The 17,234-nt window shown below is 34.8% G+C and overlaps 2 protein-coding genes across 4 annotated transcripts in view; both read right to left on the reverse strand.

Annotated features, from left to right (window-relative positions):
• fastkd1 (FAST kinase domains 1) overlaps window positions 1–7,961 on the reverse strand; it is a 17,231-nt gene extending 9,270 nt beyond the window's left edge. Inside the window, exons 1-7 of one of the 3 annotated variants that reach the window (XM_079880474.1) lie at window positions 7,666–7,961; window positions 5,962–6,395; window positions 4,950–5,018; window positions 3,905–4,030; window positions 2,815–3,213; window positions 2,328–2,438; window positions 696–827 (exon numbers count right to left, since the gene is read on the reverse strand). In XM_079880474.1, the coding sequence (XP_079736600.1) occupies window positions 696–827; window positions 2,328–2,438; window positions 2,815–3,213; window positions 3,905–4,030; window positions 4,950–5,018; window positions 5,962–6,296 (1,172 nt within the window). In that variant the 5' untranslated portion in view covers window positions 6,297–6,395; window positions 7,666–7,961. The remainder of the gene's footprint in view (window positions 1–695; window positions 828–2,327; window positions 2,439–2,814; window positions 3,214–3,904; window positions 4,031–4,949; window positions 5,019–5,961; window positions 6,396–7,665) is intronic. The other 2 variants (XM_079880476.1, XM_079880475.1) reach the window with 2 other exon arrangements.
• cfap210 (cilia and flagella associated protein 210) lies at window positions 7,887–15,943 on the reverse strand. Its single transcript, XM_079880478.1, has 9 exons — window positions 15,718–15,943; window positions 15,432–15,631; window positions 13,964–14,137; window positions 13,677–13,882; window positions 12,454–12,610; window positions 12,227–12,366; window positions 10,411–10,603; window positions 10,046–10,210; window positions 7,887–9,966 (listed from the first exon to the last, which is right to left on the reverse strand). The coding sequence occupies exons 1-9, from the start codon at window positions 15,782–15,784 to the stop codon at window positions 9,613–9,615; spliced, it is 1,656 nt and encodes a 551-aa protein (XP_079736604.1). The 5' UTR covers window positions 15,785–15,943; the 3' UTR covers window positions 7,887–9,612.
• Window positions 15,944–17,234: the final 1,291 nt, after the last annotated feature.

Genomic DNA, 17,234 nt, shown 5'->3' on the forward strand with positions numbered 1-17,234 from the left:
CTAATGGTAATAGATACAACATTTGATTAAAAATTATTAAATGTTGAAAATAGTATTAATAAATTCTGTAGAATGATTCTTCATTGTTAGTTCATGTTAAATAATTTAGTTAACAAATGTTAAAAGTGTTACCTGTAGAGTCAATCACTCCATTTTTTTAAAGAAGTTTTATTCGACAAGGAGGCATTTATAATATTACAAAAGTTAAATGCTGTTCTTTTGAACTTTCTGTTCATCAAAGAATCTTGATTTTTTTTTTATCACAGTTTCCAAAGAAATATAAACCAGCACAACTGTTTTCAACATTGATAATAATAATAAATATGTCTTGAGCATCAAATCAGTATATTAGAATGATTTCTGAAGGATCATGTGACACTGAAGACTGGAGTAATGATGCTGAAAATTCAGTTTTGCATCACAGGAATAAATGACATTTTACAAGATACATTAATTGTAATAATATTTCACAATATTATCCTTTTTACTGTTTTTTTATTTTTGATCAGATTATTTTATATGCATAAGAGGCTTCTTTGAAAAACATTTAAAAAAATCTTAACGCAGTGTAAATAACAGCATACAGGTTCAAAACAAAATGAGGAGTAAATAATGTGAGAATTTGACATTCTGTGTGAACTATCCCTTTAATTATAAGACTCTGAGACAGCTCTCTGGTTTTTGGAAACACTCACTGCAACAGTTTGGCTTTCAGTCTGGAGAAGATCTCGGGATTCTGGCAGTGGAGCAGGATGAGATTTTGAGTAATTCGAGCGATTTCCACAGGACGATATGTCTCCAGATTCTTGAAGAGTATTGCTGCCATCCTATCAGAAAAGACATGGGAAGGTCTTCAATTCAATTCAACTTTATTCCCGGACTCGTGGTCCAATATAGATACAAGAGACACACACACACCAAATAAAAAGAAACAACAATTTAAATAGGCATTTTAAAAAGACAGCTGTACCAGTGCCTCCACAGCTTGGACTGATAGCGGACTGCACTAAATCTAATATTTGTTAGTGACATAATTATTTCATTCTCAGATTTATTTAACCTACAGATAGAGCTATACATTAACTTTCGCAAAGTTGCTTGTAGAGTGTGACAAAACATTTCACTCGCACTTGTCCATCTTGGTCACTTTAAAAGCAGACGACAAGCATCATTGTAGGCCACTTGCAGCCTTTGCAGACTGGCTTTTTTATAGTTAGTTAGTTTAGAAGACCAAACCCAACAAATGAAAATCAGGTTGATGTCAGAATCCAACGCCAGATTGACGTTAATCTCCAACGTTGGACATGCGTTGTCTTGTGGTTGAAAATGAAAATCAGGTTCTGACGTCAACCCGACTTTCATTTCCAACCAAAATCCAACGTCTGTCCGACGCTGATGTCAAACCAGAATATGTGAAATAATCAATAGGTCTAAGGTTAAGAAGTTCAAATATTGTTTTAATGAAGTTATGAACCTTATACATAAATGCACAGTTGACGTCAAAGTTATTTTGTGATGTACTCACAGCGAAGCTATTTTACTTTCTTTGCTTAGGGGTAAAAACAAGTCTGAAATACCTTTGTGTATTGTGTGTGTGTGTGTGTGTGTGTGTAAATTATACACAATATAGTTTAAAAGTTTAGGGTCATTAAGATTATTTTGATGTGATGCAAAGCTGGATTTCAGCATCATTACTCCAACTTTTATAACAATGTAAAGCCCCTTTCACACAGCGCGACGATCCCGGCAAATTTCCAGAACGCCTTCTGTGTGAACGCAAACACGACCCGGGATTGATGCCGGCATCGGTGCCGGGTTGGGGACCTAGTAACATTGCCGTGTTTATGCGCAAGTTTATGATCGAATCAGAGAAAAAAATGCACAAGCGTGGTTTCTCGAGAGAGAAATCACAGCTCATAAGCAAACTTAAGACGCTGCTGAGACATTACAAATGACATCGATGTCACGTGTCTTTACGGGTTGTGTGTCACTGGCAGTGTGAATGAACCAAAATCAAACGAAACCGGGTCAAATCCCGGGTCACTTTATCCGTGTATTTTCCGGAATCTCTGTGTGAAAGGGGCTTAAATGTCTTTACTGTCACTTTTGATCAATTTCATGCATCCTTACTGAAAAAAAATATTAATTTCTTCTTCTTTTTTTAACTGACCCCAAACTTTTGAACAGTAGTGTAAAAAAAAAAAAATTATTATCACATTTTTTTTTATTATTGCAGAGACAAAAAATTTAATGATTTCACCGACCCCTAACTGTGATATGTCTATTAAGTTCTGACATGTGGATGTAATGCAGATAACTCGTCTTACTTGTTTATCAACTGAAGGTTCCTGCATTGCATCTCCTCCATTGACTCCAACACTCCTAAAGCCTGCTGGGGATTCAGCTCATCAGCCAATAGCAGCGCAGTACTCTCTAACCTGCAAGACCAATCAAACCAATCAAAACATACAGCGGAAATTCATCTCAGAACTGATTGGTCTGGTGGTTCATGGCTTAAAACACTTTGATTCAAATCCCTATGGAAAAAACAGTCCCTGTTGCACTCTATTATACAGAGATGAGGTCAAAAGTCAGAGGAATTGGTCTGAACAACATATGAACATATGAGAAATAAAGTCAGAAATACTGTAAACTAGCATTTGCACAGATAAAAAGTCGCAATTACCTTCTTTATTTTTTATTCCATGGCAGGAACAAGCTTCCATAGTACAGTATATAAATGACACTAAAATAGCACTGATATAAAACAAAAGTACGTAAATAAAAGAATAAGGGATGCTTTCCCTTACTCACCCCTCTCTGACACCTTGTCCTGCCATTGGTCCAAGAGAAGCGAAGAGTTTGGTGAAAGTGGCAGGATCAGTGCTTGTGTCCACCAGCTCCATGAGTCTCTGTCTCGCAGCCACTCTGAAATCAGAGTTATTGTACTGCAATGACTGATACATTCCCAACGTGATATTGATGTGCTCTGCGTCCAGATGGGCCACGTTCTGCACGAGAAGCTGGTTGCATTTCTCCAGGAGAGGTAGGTGGATATATTTGACGTTTCGGAGGAACTGCACCACCCTTCTGGGGTTGTTGAATTGAAACGGGTCCATTTTGTCCAGAAGGGTGTCCGCTTTTGTAAGCAGCGCGTCCCGCAGTTGTGGCGACACCAGGGCAAAAATACTGATCATCAAGGGTGTGAGCACTCTGTAAGGAGGACATGTGTAAATACACTTATTTTCGGGTGCACTATGGCAAGCCGTTTTAGCTTAAATTGTACCCAGCGTTACTCGTCGTAATTGCATTTTTACTAGTAAGAATTAAATTTGAGAGCTCTACAACTCAATTCTTACTAGTAGCAATTACAATTAGAGAGCTCTCTTATTCAATTATTACTAGTAAGAATTACATTTACAGAGCTCTCTAATTCAATTCTTACTAGTAACAATTCCAATTAGAGAGCTCTACAAATGAATTGTTACTAGTAAAAAAATGAATTAAAGATATGAATAATTGCAGAGCTCTGTAATTGAATTAAAGAGCTCTGCAATTGCATTCTTACTAGTAACAATTCAATTGTAGAGCTCCGTAATTAAAAATGAATGGAAGTCAATGGAGACATATGGCTAGTAAAAATTCATTTGTAGAGCTCTCTAATTGTAATTGTTACTAGTAAGAATTGAATTAGAGAGCTTTGTAATTGTAATTCTTACTAGTAATAATTGAATAAGAGAGCTCTCTAATTGGAAATGCTACTAGAAATGAATTGTAGAGCTCTCTAATTGAATTCTTACTAGTAAAAATGCAATTATGACGAGTAACGCTGGGTACAATTTAAGCTAAAACGGCTTGCCATAGTGCACTACACCTTTAAGGTGTTTGATGGTTAAAAACACACCTGGCGTCTTGAATGGAGTCCAGTCTCTGACTCACTATGTGAGTAATCTGCCCCATCAGAGGGCTGTGCTGCAGGAACTGATCACTCAGGCAAACCGCAAACTTTGAAAGTGTTTTCATCTGGAATCTGTGAAGCACAGAAAGCAAACTTTTATGGGGCGAATCATGGGTGCTGGTGGACTGTGCAACAGGACATTGAATGTTGCTGCTCATTTGCATAGAATTAAACTTTTTTTAAACTTTGTTGCTGCAGCACTTACAGTATCCACATCACATCTGCATTAGAGTACAACAACTGATTTTTAACAATAGCTCGTAAATCTTTAAAGACAGACTTACTGTGAGCTACAAGGCTGTTAGTCAATGGTATAAGCTATGCTGCATTTTTTCCAACTTATTTTTTAATTAATCATTTTTAACAGCAGAATTCCTGGTATAAAACTATATGATTCTGCAGAAGTCTCCACCAATCAGAGGACTGAAACAGCAAATCATACCAAAATAACTATTTAGCGCCCACCCAGTCAGTCTTCCCTATGATCGTGTGTGTGTGTGTGTGTGTGTGTGTGTGTATATATATTTTGCAGGGTCTGCAAAATGTTAATTAATATAAGAAAATAAGAGGATCATACAAAATGCACGTTATTTTGCATAAAAGATGTTTACATATAGTCCACAAAGTTGACATGTTAGTCATGTAATTATAATATATATATATTACAATCAACACCTCTAAATCAGTTGTTTATTTTAACTATTTATTTATTTTAATTATGTAATTTGCAATGACAGTCTTGTATCTTTGTCTTTCTGTCCAATTTTAAAAAATACTTTTTTGCCTGAAATCAAAGTTTGAAATGTTGTGGTTCACCTCCTAGCTGGATGTTTTGGGTCATCATGGCTTATTTAACAAAGACTTTTTAAAATTCCTATGGAAAAAGAATGAATGGGAAAAATACTTCCAGAACCAAGGCACTTCCAATCATGCCATTGGCAATCACCAAACTCTCACTGAAGTGGTTGCAGTTATGAGATGTTTCATGTACCTCTCCAGTCGGGTCCAAGCCTCTGTCACCAAGTGCTGCACAAGAGAGTCGTGATGTTCTACTTTAAGCCTGCAAAACAAGACCAATGCAATCAAAATATGGCTATATTCCCACAAATAATTAATTAAGACACTATATTTACATTGTAGTTTTGACAATGGCTCTGTTCCAGAACCTACATAGATGAAAATAGAACTGCAATAGAACCTTCATAAGCGACCGAATGCTTAGAAAACTTTTTGATTCATAAGTGAGTTTGGTGTTAGCATGTTGCAAAATTAATGACACAACACTTTAAGCATAAAATACATTGCATACAATAATACTGGTTAAAAAAAAAAATGTAATCAGAATTTATTCTGATCAACATTTCTCTACATTTGTCTGCTACGTTAAAATAACTTTTTCTGTCCAATGCAATGCATCACAGTATTAATAATATTTCAAATTATTTTGTTTTTGCTGCTTTATATTTGTGAGGAAATTTTTTTAAGGATCCTTCCGCATTTATTTGAAATATAAATCTTTTGTAACATTATAAATGTCTTTACTGTCACTTTTCATCAATTTAATCCATTCTTGTTGAATAAAAGTATTAATTTTGTAACTCTTTTTTTGTTAAATCTCACTTACCCTAAACTTTTGAATGGTAGTGAATCACAGTTTCCACAGAAATATTAAGCAGCACAACTGTTTACAACATTGATAATAATAATAATAAAAAAAATCTTGAGCAGCAAATCATCATATTAGAATGATTTCTGAAGGATCATGTGACAATGAAGACTGGAGTAACTGAAAATTCAGCTTTGATCACAGGAATAAATTACATTTTACCTTTCAATATTATTATTTTAACTGTATTTTTAATAATATAATGCAGCCTTGGTGAGCAAAAGAGACTTCTTTCATAAAGATTAAAAAAAAAAAAACTTAATTATTCCAAACTTCTGACCGTATAATACTATCTAGGTAGGCTAAACACAAGGTTTTGCACATTTTCACGCTGTACCTGAGCACATCATAAAGCATTTTCACCACTGAACTGTCATCCAAGAGGCTGATCTTGTTTTCAGCCAGAACTCGAAGCGTCAGGAACTGCGGGTGATTCTGGACGAACTCAAATGTCCTGAGCATCTGTGGCCGGTCCCGTTGAAACTGCCACAGCAGTCCAATAGCGCAGCTCACATGGTTCACGGACAGCTTGGCTTTGTTCCGGCCCACCACATCGAACACCTGGTCCTCAGCAGAGCAAGCCCGAAGCTGGTCTAGAAGCTGGTCACGGCTGACGACCCCACTGTGAAACAGCCTTCGGGAACAGACCCGAAGCGACCGGAGCCGAAACATGGCACAGGACAGCCGCCGTCAGGAGTCACTCCACATACTAGAGAGATCAGATGTACCGAAGAATCAGATCAACTGTTGTCCATGTCAGCTAGAGCACTGCTGTTATTAAAGCAAAGGAGAGAAATATCAAACACAAGACATTCTGAAATACATGTAAATTGTATATACAGTGCCGGTCAAAAGTTTGGAAACATTACTATTTTTAATGTTTTTGAAAGAAGACTCTTATGATTTATTACCTATAATTATATGGTGAAATATTATTACAATTTAAAATAATGGTTTCCTTTTTTAATATACTTTAAAATATAATTTATTTCTGTGACACAAAGCTGAATTTTCAGCATCATTACTCCAGTCTTCAGCGTCACATGATCCTTTAGAAATCATTCTAATATGATGATTTATTATCAATGTTGGAAACAGGTGTGATGCTTTTTTTTATATATAATCTGTGATACTTTTTTCAGGATTCATTGATAAATAAAAAGTAAAAAACAAACAACAAAAAAAGAACAGCATTTGTTTAAAACAGAAATCTTTAGTAACAATATACACTACTGTTCAAAAGTTTTTGGAAAGAATTATATTTATTCAAAATACTTTTATTCAGCAAGGATGTTTTAAATTGATCCAAAGATTTATATTGTTAGAAAAGATTCGTTTTTTTTAATAAATGCTGTTCTTTTAAACTTCTTACTCATCAATGAATCCTGAAAAAAGTATCACAGGCTCCAAATAAATATTAAGCAGCACAACTGTTTCCAACATTGATAATAACTGAATATCAAATCAGCATATTAGAATTATTTCTGAAGGATCATGTGACGCTGGAGTAATGATGCTGAAAATTCAGCTTTGAATCACAGAAATATATTTTATTTTAAAGTATATAAAAATAGAAAACCATTATTTTAAATTGTAATCATATTTCACAATAATACTGTTTTTTTTATCAAATAAATGTAGCTTTAGTGAGCAGAAGAGACTTATTTCAAAAACATTAAAAATAGTAATGTTTCCAATTCCAAACTTTTGACCTGTACTGTGTGAATATATATATATATATATATATATATATATATATATATATATATATATATATATATATATAAAATATATATTTTGACATATATATATATATAAATAAATAACATGTCATCATCATTATATCATTCTTTCTTTCTTTTTTTTTGCCATAGCAAAATTAATTATTATTACTTATCTAATGACTCCTAGAATGTCAACTAACAAACATATACTTATGTTTTATGAGTTAGTTCTTACATAGTCTGAATGTCAGCAGCAGATGTGTTGGACAGGATCATGTGCTATATAAATAAAGCCGAATAAGAGAGATTCACAGTACCTTCTTCAAGCTGCCATGCCATAACCATAGACTGTAAAGAAATAACACACATCATGTAACACACAACATGAGTGTCCTGAGCCACAGCAGACCACGTGTTTGAAGGACTGATGACGTAAGATAAGGTGTTTCAGTCCCACAGATTTGCGCTACTGCTTGTGTTTGTTACACAGATGCTTATCGTGCGCGTAAGAACAATGTTTTATCAACCAGCTGAACAGAAACGGGTGGTTTTCTGTTTTCTGTGGGTGGTTTCATGGCCAATGCTGCTACTGGCTTCCTGTTTAATGAAGCGCACAGCTAAAAGTCACGGTGTCTGTCAAAATAAAAGTCACACCATGTGATAGAAAAATCTTTATTGGACAAGAGTGAAACCATAATGAATTTTGAGGTGGGATCATTAATTAAAATATGAATGAAACTTTGAATAAAAAATAAAAATTGATAAATGTATAATTACACAAGTAAATCAATGTCATGAAAAAGAAATTCTCCTAATATCCTGATATTTAAAGGAATAGTTCACTCAAAAATAAAAATTCTGTCATCATTTACTCATCCTCAAGTTGTTTCAATCCTGTATAAATTTCTTTCTTCTACTGAACACAAAGGAAGATATTTTGAAGAATGTCGGTAACCAAAAAGTTGATGGACCCCATTGTATGGAAGCCCGTTTCCGCCACAGCTGAGTAAAAAGTATAATTCTGTAAGTAATAATAATGAGAAAGTTTCTCATAACAATGAATTATGTCATAATAATGAGAAACTTTCTCGTAATACTGAGAAACTTCGTTTCTCATTACGAGAGGTTATGTCATAATTACGAGAAAGTTTCACATTAGTAGCCTATGCCTATGGTTACTAAGTCATTATGAGAAGGTTTCTCGTTATTACGAAAAAACCCCAACTTCCTCTCATAGCTAATTAAGAGAAATGTTCTCGTAATTATGACTTAACATCTAGTAATAATGAAAAACTGTCTCGTAATAATGACTTCCCTACAAACAGGGGACGTTAGAAACGTCCAGGAGATCCCCTGTTTGTAGGGAAGTCATTATTACGGGAAAGTTTCTCATTGGCTACTAGACATTTTCGCATTATTACAAGATGTTAAGTCATAATTGCGAGACATTTTCTCATTGTTAACCTATAGGGTCGCTCATTATAGGGTCCCCATTAGGTCCGCTTTGTGACGTTCCCGGGCGGACGTTCCGATGACGTCCGCAAATTTTGGTCCGCTTTATGACGTTCCGATGACGTCCGCATTTGGTCAGCTTTGTAACTTTCCCATACCTGCCATTTCCACAACAACACTTGCAAAATCCAGTCGCCCATGCGTTGCCGTTTATCATCAGACCTGATACCTTGCAACGCAGACAAACAAAAAATCATACTAAAATTTAATCCCATATCGGATTTAAAAGGGGGTTTGTTTATTCCTTAAAATCCCTTAAATTTATTGTGATAACAGATTTTATCCAGAAACCATGTTTTTTTTTTTGCAGATCGACATTATAGTTATCTTGTTTATTATAGGCTATGTATGGATATAACACCTATCTTAGTTATTGCATGTGTTCGTCTTGTATAATGAGAAAGAAAAAAAAATAAAGAAAAAGAAAAAAAGATATATATTATAATACATTCATTTTTTTCGCATCGTAAGGCAAAGTCATACTATAATTTGACTGCTTTCAGTTTAGTTTGTTTTAAGATATTCCTCAAGTTTCTCTGAATACTACTTTCAGGACTTATTTATAATATTACTACTTACTTGTTCATAAACAAGCGGTTTTTCTTTGAGGAATCCACACATCAGAATATTTCGAAACATACTTATAAAACATCCAATTTGATATTGTAATAAAATTGCAGCAATTAACATTTCTTTTGCATAAAATCATAAAATTGTGGCAATAGCCAGAGATAGTCATTATAACAACTAGATTACCAGGTAAATCCTAGTCTTTTCTTGGACTTCTGAATGTCATCGGTCTCATTCAGCTCTTTTATGTTTTGAGTGGTGCCGTTCACATAAGTGGGCATCTGAACACCCGACTCATCGTGGACTAGATAGCTTGGTCTAATTCCACCGAACATGGGCCCCAGGCCCCCTCCGATGCCCTCTCTGCCAGCCTTCAGGAGCGGGTAGATGTTTCTCCCAGCCTTCTCGGCTGTTTCGACGACTTGTTTGGCGTATTTCTGGAACTGGTTTTCCTCCTCAACAATGAGAGCGGTGTTCTTCGCCACAAAGTCCTTCTGTTCTTTCTTCGTACGGTGATGCTTTGCACGTTTTTCAGCCTTTACAAAACCAATGTTGCATTAGAGAGAAATTATGAGTTCAGTGCATAAAATAAAACATATTAAGAGCTATACCCACCATTTCTTGTATGTAGATGTCTTGGAGTGCTTTTCCTTCTTCTTTAGCTTTTCGAGCTTGACGTTCTTGCTTTTCCATGAAGATTTTATCTGCTTCCTTCTTTGCAATCAGCATCTCCAGAGCTTTCCGTTTTTCTTCCTCTGCCTTTCGTTCCAGCTCTTGCCTCTGATATAGAGTTGAGAAAAATGTTTATTTCAGTAAATGCATTTCAAATGATAGTATATATAAACAGTGTGATGCTCATAATCTCAGCATCACTGTGGTAAAATTAAGCAATAAGCCCCGCAAAGCCGTGTTTTACAGTGGATTTAGAACAGCTATGGGGAGTTTTACATGTATAAAAACATGAGGAATAGGTGATTTACCATGGATTCTCTGTGTGCAGCGATAGATTTCAACACGGCTGCATGTTTTTCTTCTTTCTCACGCTGCACTCGGGCCTGTCTGGCCTCGCGTTCAGCGACCGCTTTTGCGATGATCTCTTCCTCATTGCTGATTTCTTCCTGCTTCTGCACGGCTAACTTCTGTATAATAGTCTCTCTGTGTCTTTGAAGCTCTCTAAAGCAAAAAGAAAGACAAATACAAGCCCAGTTCTGAGACAAAGCAAGCAGTGGAAAGAATTAGACTTTCCCTCCAGGCTTCCCACACTTCACCCACACACTGAATTTCCATGATTTCAATAACCTTCCCAGTTAGATGTGATTCATGAATGAACAAGTTGTAAGAATGTGGATGTCAAATGGTATGTCAGGTAACATTAATCTTTTGATTTGATGTCATTTATTTACATTTCTAGAAATGTTCCCAAAAGACCTTTCACAGACAAATTAAAGATTGGATCTGGTTTGCAAGCAAGTTTGAATTTGAAACAAACACTCAGAAAGAGCAGATTTTTGGTTTTTTTTTGTAATCATACATTTTAATTGCTCTTAACTTGAAATATTTGAGTATAAGCTAATTCATACACAACTTAAAATTATCATGTAATCTCAACTTTAATATTTTTAGTGGTGGAAACTTGGCTAACTTTAACCAGCTAATTCAAGTGCTACCTATAGCTAATTGGTGACACAATGCTTTGATAGCATCAGCATATCACAGCACTTGCTGAATGAGTACAGCAACTTGAAACATTTAACATACACTGTTCTCAAACCAAGCTCGTCTCCAGCTCGTCACCAGCCATGATGGTAACCCCCTAAAAAACCCAACAACAGAAACTCTTCTAAACTAGCATTACAAAACATTAAACACTACTAAATCTCCCACTTAACATCTGGTATTATATGTCATAACATTATATGACACTTCATTTTAGCATTTAATCTCCCTTTTGAGTGTCATGGCAAAGCTTGCTGGGAAATAGAAATCCCAGCCCCGTTTCAGTTAAATTTAAGTTTGTCTAAGTTAAAAGAAACAAGTTCATAGAACTCAAAACAATGAAACAATTCAACTTACTTAAAATGAGTCAGTTTTGTGATACTTAGTTTTAAATGTTTAATTTGAAGTATCTTATGTTTATTTGATGGAACTAATTTGTATAATTTGAGTTGGCCCAACTCAAAACAATTAATTATTTTGAGCGTTAAGGTTTACAGTGAAGCAAAAAAATAAAAAATAATAATTAATATTAGATGAGACATTAGATGAGAAACTTAACCTTAAACTTAGAAATGTTGCCTTGGCAACTAACTGAAATAACATTTCAATTTGTAAGTTGAAGTACTAAAATTACTAAAACTGAAATAAATATAAAATAAAGCTAAAAAAAAAAAAAACGAATAAAAAAATGACAAAAGCACATACCACAAAAAATAAAAAGTAATTCAAAACATTACTAAATACTATATACTATAAATAATACTAAAATAATACTGAAAGCCCATGATCTCTAGAGATTCACAGTTTTAAAGCAACAAAAATGTCTAAAATACGCCCAAAGTTATTTTATCTGTTATCTAGCATTTAATATATCAAGTTTAGTATGGGTTGGAGGTGTTTAACATAAATAATCAGCATGCTGTGTGTTTTATATGTGTTAGCCCTCATAAATGTAAAAACAAAATGCTCCTGAAAATCAATTGCAGGGAGCAAAATAAAGAAGTTCATTTCTGATACTAATGAGAATCCTGTCATTTATATCCACCACAGGACGCATTTCCATTGTCTTATGTACAATACCTAAATATTTCCTCCTGCTTTTTTTTCCTCATTCTCGTCACTTTTTCTTTATGGCTGGCGAGCTGCTTTCTTTTCTCCTCCTCTTCCTCCTCCCTCCGAGCCTCTGCTGCTTTCATCAGCTCTCTGTTGGTCAATTGGTCCTGATGGAAGACAGAAGAAGAGATTTCAAAACAGCATCTGATTCAATCTGCTTTTACAGTGTGAATGCTGTCCAACAACCGCCTTACACGAAAAGCTTTCATTGTGCTTCTCTTCTTTTCCTGATTCTTGCGTTCTTTCATGGACTGTTCCCACAGATGAAGATCTCTGAGTCGCTCAATTTCTTCAGCCTCCCGCTTGATCTCCTGCCTCTCCTGCGCTTTCTTCATTTCATGATCCTTAAACCTAATAAAGCAGGAAACAGCAGATACTTTGTCCTTTAAGGTAATTCCCAGCTAACAGGGAATGTTCTCAGAACTTTAGATAAGGTTCTCTCAAAGTTACGTTCGTTCAAAGTTATCTGGTCTTTAATCATGTTCTCAAAACATTAACACAAAAACATTTTTTATACTGTTTTAGTTGGACACTCGTCTAACTTTTTTTGAATGTTACCAATTATTTCAGAACGTTCAGAGAACATTCAAAAGCAGTGTTCGGGGTATTGCATTACTTAATAAGATTTCAAGTAACGAGTTTCTTTACATATACATTACTTTTAAATTTACAACAAAATATCCGAGTTAATCTTTCAAATAAGTAACACACGTTTTCCCATTTATGGACTGATAGCTCTCCTGTCCCCATGTTGAGAGAAATCGGGAGTAAGTGCAGAGGCGTTTGTGTGTAAACATGATGGTTATTGCATTTCACTTGCACAAAAACATATTCAGCATTCCTCAAAATAAATAAAAACAGTAAAAACTAAGAATATGGTAATATGTCAAATAATATAAATACTTTATGCATTTAATCTCACTTTATTAAGCAATGCCTTTGCTGTTGACCTTTGATGTCCCAATTACTAATAATCAAAAATGACTGTAGATGAACAACACATTTGTGTTTCATTTTTTTATTGCTGAAATACCCTTACGAAAAAGAAGTATACTTTTATGAAGTATACTTAAGTAGTATACTTCAAGTATATTTTAAGCATACTTTATGTAGTTAGTATACTAATATCAATGTGTACTTGTAGTAAACTTGTAAGTGTACTATTTCAATACTGCTTGGGACTAAATTGGCCCACTTTTAGTAAGTATACGTTTAAGTGTACTATAAGTGTAAACTTTAAGTACACAACTAGGTTTCTCATTTGTAATGCATCTGTACTACAAGTGAACTTATAAGTATACTAGTAGTTTACTATTTTAATACAAGTAGTGCGTTTTTTAGTTTATAGAGCATATTTTTGTTAGCTGTGTTTTTGCCAAATGCATTGAAGCATGAATGCACTTTATTTTCTCCTTACTGTAGTCTCAAGCTCTCAGAAATGGCCAGTTGGTCTTGTTTCCTCTGCAGTGCTTTCTGCTGCTCCTTCTGGACAGCCTGTTCTTCTCTGTAAGCCATTTTAGCCAAGATATCTCTGTCACCGTCTTTGCTGGCATTCTGCTTCATGCGTTTTAGCTCGATCTGAGCCTCCCTTTCCTTCAGAACCTCCGCCAGCATCAGAGCGCTCTATAAAAACAAGAGGATATAGTTTCTACCAACATTTTACTACACAAAAAGATTTGTGATTTAATAACGTAAGACACAAACATGGAAGCCTTTCACTCGGTCGTTCTGGTAGTACTGCTGGGTTTTTGCTTTCTCAATGGCCTCCTTTCGCATCTGGGCCTGGTATTTCGCTTCTTCTATGTCATGTAGTTTCTTTTCCTCTTCTTCGATCGCCTCTCGAATTTTTTTCGCCTCTAGCTTCTTTTGTCGTTGTCCCTGTAAGGACAAAATCAGATTTGTTTGTTGTACTTACTGTATACATCAAGTCTCATATTAACCCTCAGAGACCCAGGTATTGTTTAATTTTATTTTTTTAATGAAGAAAAACTAAAATATCACATCAAGATGACATTCAAATTACAATTTAACATTATACCAAATTGTAACAAACTTAATATTATAATAGGGGCACAGACACAAAAAGAAAATTAGACAGAGAGAAGTATAAATAAGGCTATATATAAAAAATAAAAGAATCAGCACATGCTCAAAAGAATACATAACGGTAACATTTTTGTGTGTTGTGTTTGTTCTTTTTGTGTTTAGTTTGTGTTTTAGTTTTGTTCCCGGTTTCCTGTGAGCCTTGTCATTTGACTTAGTTTCCCAGTGTGTTTGATTAATCATTCCTTTCACCCGTTGTACAATTAGCTCTTTTGTTTGCTCTGTGTATTTAAGCCCTCAGTTTGAGTTAGTTCCTTGTCCAGAATTGTTTGTATTAAGTGTAATGGTTATTCTGTTTCTCCTGCATGTTTCCATTGGTGATTAAAGTACTCTTTGTTTATCTCTGACTTGTGTGTGTGGTACTACATGTGTCCACTGTATATTAAATTCACCATTAGTTAAGTTCAAAGGTTAACAGGAACAAACAATGAAAAATAATTCTAAAACATTTATTGATCTTTTATTTATTTATTTATTTTTTAAATCAAAATTTGTCAGTCTGTTAATATTTAATAGACCTGAGCTAACATGAACTAACAATAAACAGCTGTATTTTAATAATTAACATTAACAAGCATTTAAGATATACTGTAACAAATGAATTTCAAGTTTTACTTAATGCATTAACTAATATTGTAAAGCGTAACCTGAAAACATTCTAAACACAAACGGAATCCAAAATAAACAGGGGTATTGACAAAATATTATAATACATTATACATACAAGCTAAAAATACTTATACTTATTTCTTAATAAAGACTTATATAAATAAAAGTAGGAGATTTAATAAAGTAAAATAAGACTTAATATTGAAAAAAGGTCTATTTTCCTCCTTAAAAGTGTTTAGGTCAATAAAAAGCATGATGTTTACGCATATTAAGTTTTAGGGTAAATTTGGGTCTTTCAAGCAAGTATTATTGCTCAGTGAGTCTAATGCAAGAAAAAAAAATTGTGTGCACGGTTTACTAATTCGTTCCCTCGATTTAGCCTAATATTTTTTCCTGCATGTCATGTGCGGGGCTCCGTAAATAAGAGAGCTACAAATGCAGTAATTCACTCGTTGCTCACAGCTATGGTGTTGGACCAGTGTTTGACGAGCTCTTTAGAGCGCATGTGCAGCGCCTCCCGCTGTTCAGCTGCTGCTATGACACTTCTGTCGTGATGATTCACACCGTTCACACTGTCCTGCACGCGCTGCCATTCAGATTTGGACAAAACTACCACTTGACGAAGGTCTGCTTCGGTTTTCCCCATCTCCGAACTCACAACTGTATGCATTCGACAACACATTTCCAAGTTATTATAAAAGCCATTATTTTCAGATATTTTGTTGCGCAGTATTTTTAATTCTCACCTTGTTTACTCGAGCCTTTCCTCCGACCGTACTGGACGGCACCTGTTCTTACTAAGGCTGTTGACATTTTAACTCCTCACATTCGTTGATCTAGATGTATATTTAGATGCTTTTATATTTTTATTCCTTCACACGTCGACGAACTTGGCTAACGTTGGTAACATGCTCGGACTCTACACTGTATTGCTTGGCAACCACTTTTGTTACACCGTTACCCAGCAACCCTGTATGGAGTTAATGTTGTGCCATAATTAAACAAATCCAGCTTTTTGCAAACAAACTCGATCTGCTTTGCAAAGGATAACTCGACTTGCAAACAAACAGAAAGCAATGTACAAGTACAAAGGTAAATTTGAGCGAAAACGCTGTGGAGTTACAACTATGTATTGTGTTTTACAAATATAAATAAATGAGCCTAGATAATATTTCACAAATAAATACAACCAATCCTACTAATTGCATGTAACCTTTGAACAAATACCAAATCTAGTGCAAAAAAAATGCATATCTGTCTGTTATGATTGTGAGACACTTGGCTTTTTATGAGATCTCTCGGCTCGATTTTCTCACAAATGCAGTTGAGCAACTTCCTCTTCTAAAACAGTAGATGGCGCTAAGATAGGGGATTAATTTAGGGGAGGGGGGGATCAAATCAGTGCTTCTCCCAGAAGACTAGCGCTAAATTAATCCACTATCTTAGCACCATCTACTGTTTTGGAAGAGGAAGTTGCTCAACTGCATTTGTGAGAAAATCGAGCCGAGAGATCTCATAAAAAGCAAGTGTCTCACAATCATAACAGACAGATATGCATTTGTATGAACTAATAGATTTGGTATTTTTTCAAAGGTTACATGCAATTTGTTGGATGGTTTGTATTTATTTGTGAAATATGTTCTAGGCTCATTTATTTCTATTTGCAAAACACAATGCATATGTGTTACTTCACTGCATTTTCGCTCAAATTGACATTTGTTCTTGGACATTGCTTTCTGTTTGTTTGCGAGTCGAGTTTTCCTTTGCAAAGCAGATCGAGTTTGTTTGCAAAATGCTGGATTTGTTTGTTTAATTATGGCACAATATTAACTCCATAATCCTGCCTGTGAAGTAGGTGACGTCATGCGAATCCTTAAAGAGCCAGCAAAACAAACTGATTTAGCCAATTTGGTTCATTTGCCTTGAAATTCTTAACATTATGGAATGAAATGAAATTATATTTACTTTAAATCCATAGAACTTTTAGTAATACTGATACGCTCGGAAGCCTTTCTTCTTGGTCTGGTACATGTTAAGACAAAATGGCAAAATAGCCCAAAAAGTACATTCTCCTACATGATTTTACTTCAGTGATATTGACTTCTAAAATAGGGTAGACCAGGGGCTAGTTTTCACACATTTTATTCCAGTAAATAACATAGTTATATTATTTTTAACTGCCTTTTTTTCTTTCAAATTAGTGTTGATTAATGTTACTGAACATAATGTTGGCCTACCATGTTGTCACACTATGGGGTAAGTT

This window comes from Squalius cephalus, assembly GCF_949319135.1.
Source record: "Squalius cephalus genome assembly, chromosome: 9".
Lineage (NCBI taxonomy): Eukaryota > Metazoa > Chordata > Actinopteri > Cypriniformes > Leuciscidae > Squalius > Squalius cephalus.